Source organism: Eurypyga helias, unplaced genomic scaffold (genome assembly GCF_000690775.1).
Source record: "Eurypyga helias isolate BGI_N326 unplaced genomic scaffold, ASM69077v1 scaffold32493, whole genome shotgun sequence".
NCBI lineage: Eukaryota > Metazoa > Chordata > Aves > Eurypygiformes > Eurypygidae > Eurypyga > Eurypyga helias.
Genome location: NW_010242372.1, coordinates 1,545 through 2,498, shown reverse-complemented (window position 1 = coordinate 2,498; position 954 = coordinate 1,545). Strand labels below are relative to the sequence as shown.

Sequence of the window (954 nt, the reverse complement as noted above, 5' to 3'; positions counted from 1 at the left end):
TCGCTGGTCTTAACTTCTTGGCTCTGAGTCCGGTTTGGAGGTGCTCTCAGCTCTGCCTGTCAGCCGCTCGCGTTCCACAGGAGAGCTGTCAGGCAGGGAAAGGCGTGCGCTCCGTGGGACCGGCGGACGTCGCAGCCTGATCCTGGCTCTGCATCAACACCCTTTGCAGAGACAAAGCGGCGCTGGCGGTGGAACCAGGATGGAAAACCCCGAAGAGACCCCGCTCCTGGCAGCTGGGACACACGGAGGAGTCTGCAGAGGTCAAGGCAGAGGGGGAAGATGCCGCTAGATGGGAAACGACTTCTATCGCTGGGAGTGCACGGAATAACGAGAATCTCACTTCCCGAGTGGAAGAAAATCAGCGCTGGGTGTAACCTCCAGCGCCGACTGTAGCCTACAGCCCCTGGGGAGAGGCTGTGCCAGGTCTGCTGGTCCCGGGGGAAGCGGTTACAGCCGCTGGAAACGGAGGGTGAAGCAGCTGTGTTTTGGGGGGCAGAGGGAGGGTCCCTCCTTTTCTGATCCTGTGCAGGATCGCTGTGCTCACGCCATGGGCGTCTTCTCTTGTGAAGGAGAACATATGATTTTGAAGTGGCCATCGTCGGGGCTGGGAATGGCCCCGGCGCTCCCCGTGGTGCATATCCCCGTGTGAGATGGCGCAGCTCTTTCCCCTGGGTGGTAGGAGCTGCTGTGGCATGATTTGGTCTCTTGTACAGCAGAGCCGTGTCCAGGGAAGCAGAAGCCGCAGGTTTCCACCGGCTCTGGGACCTTGATGCCGCTGGATCCGTCACCAACGCTGCCCGCTTCCACCAGACGATCTGCAAAGAAACTGGGTGTTAGCTTAAGGGGGTTTAGGAGCACCTTTTACCCAAGAAACGCTCTGCAGTGCTGTAGTAGAGCCTGTAAGGAGCTGGTGCTGGAACTGGAGACGGCGTCCAGCTCCCACCGCTTCGATGA

The 954-nt window shown here is 59.7% G+C and overlaps 1 protein-coding gene across 1 annotated transcript in view; it reads right to left on the bottom strand.

The window, feature by feature from the left end:
- Positions 1-540: 540 nt before the first annotated feature.
- TNFRSF13B (tumor necrosis factor receptor superfamily, member 13B) overlaps positions 541-954 on the bottom strand; it is a gene marked incomplete at its 5' end in the record, with an annotated part of 1,953 nt that continues 1,539 nt past the window's right edge. Inside the window, one exon of the mRNA XM_010149060.1 lies at positions 541-815. Within this exon, the coding sequence (XP_010147362.1) occupies positions 541-815 (275 nt within the window). The remainder of the gene's footprint in view (positions 816-954) is intronic.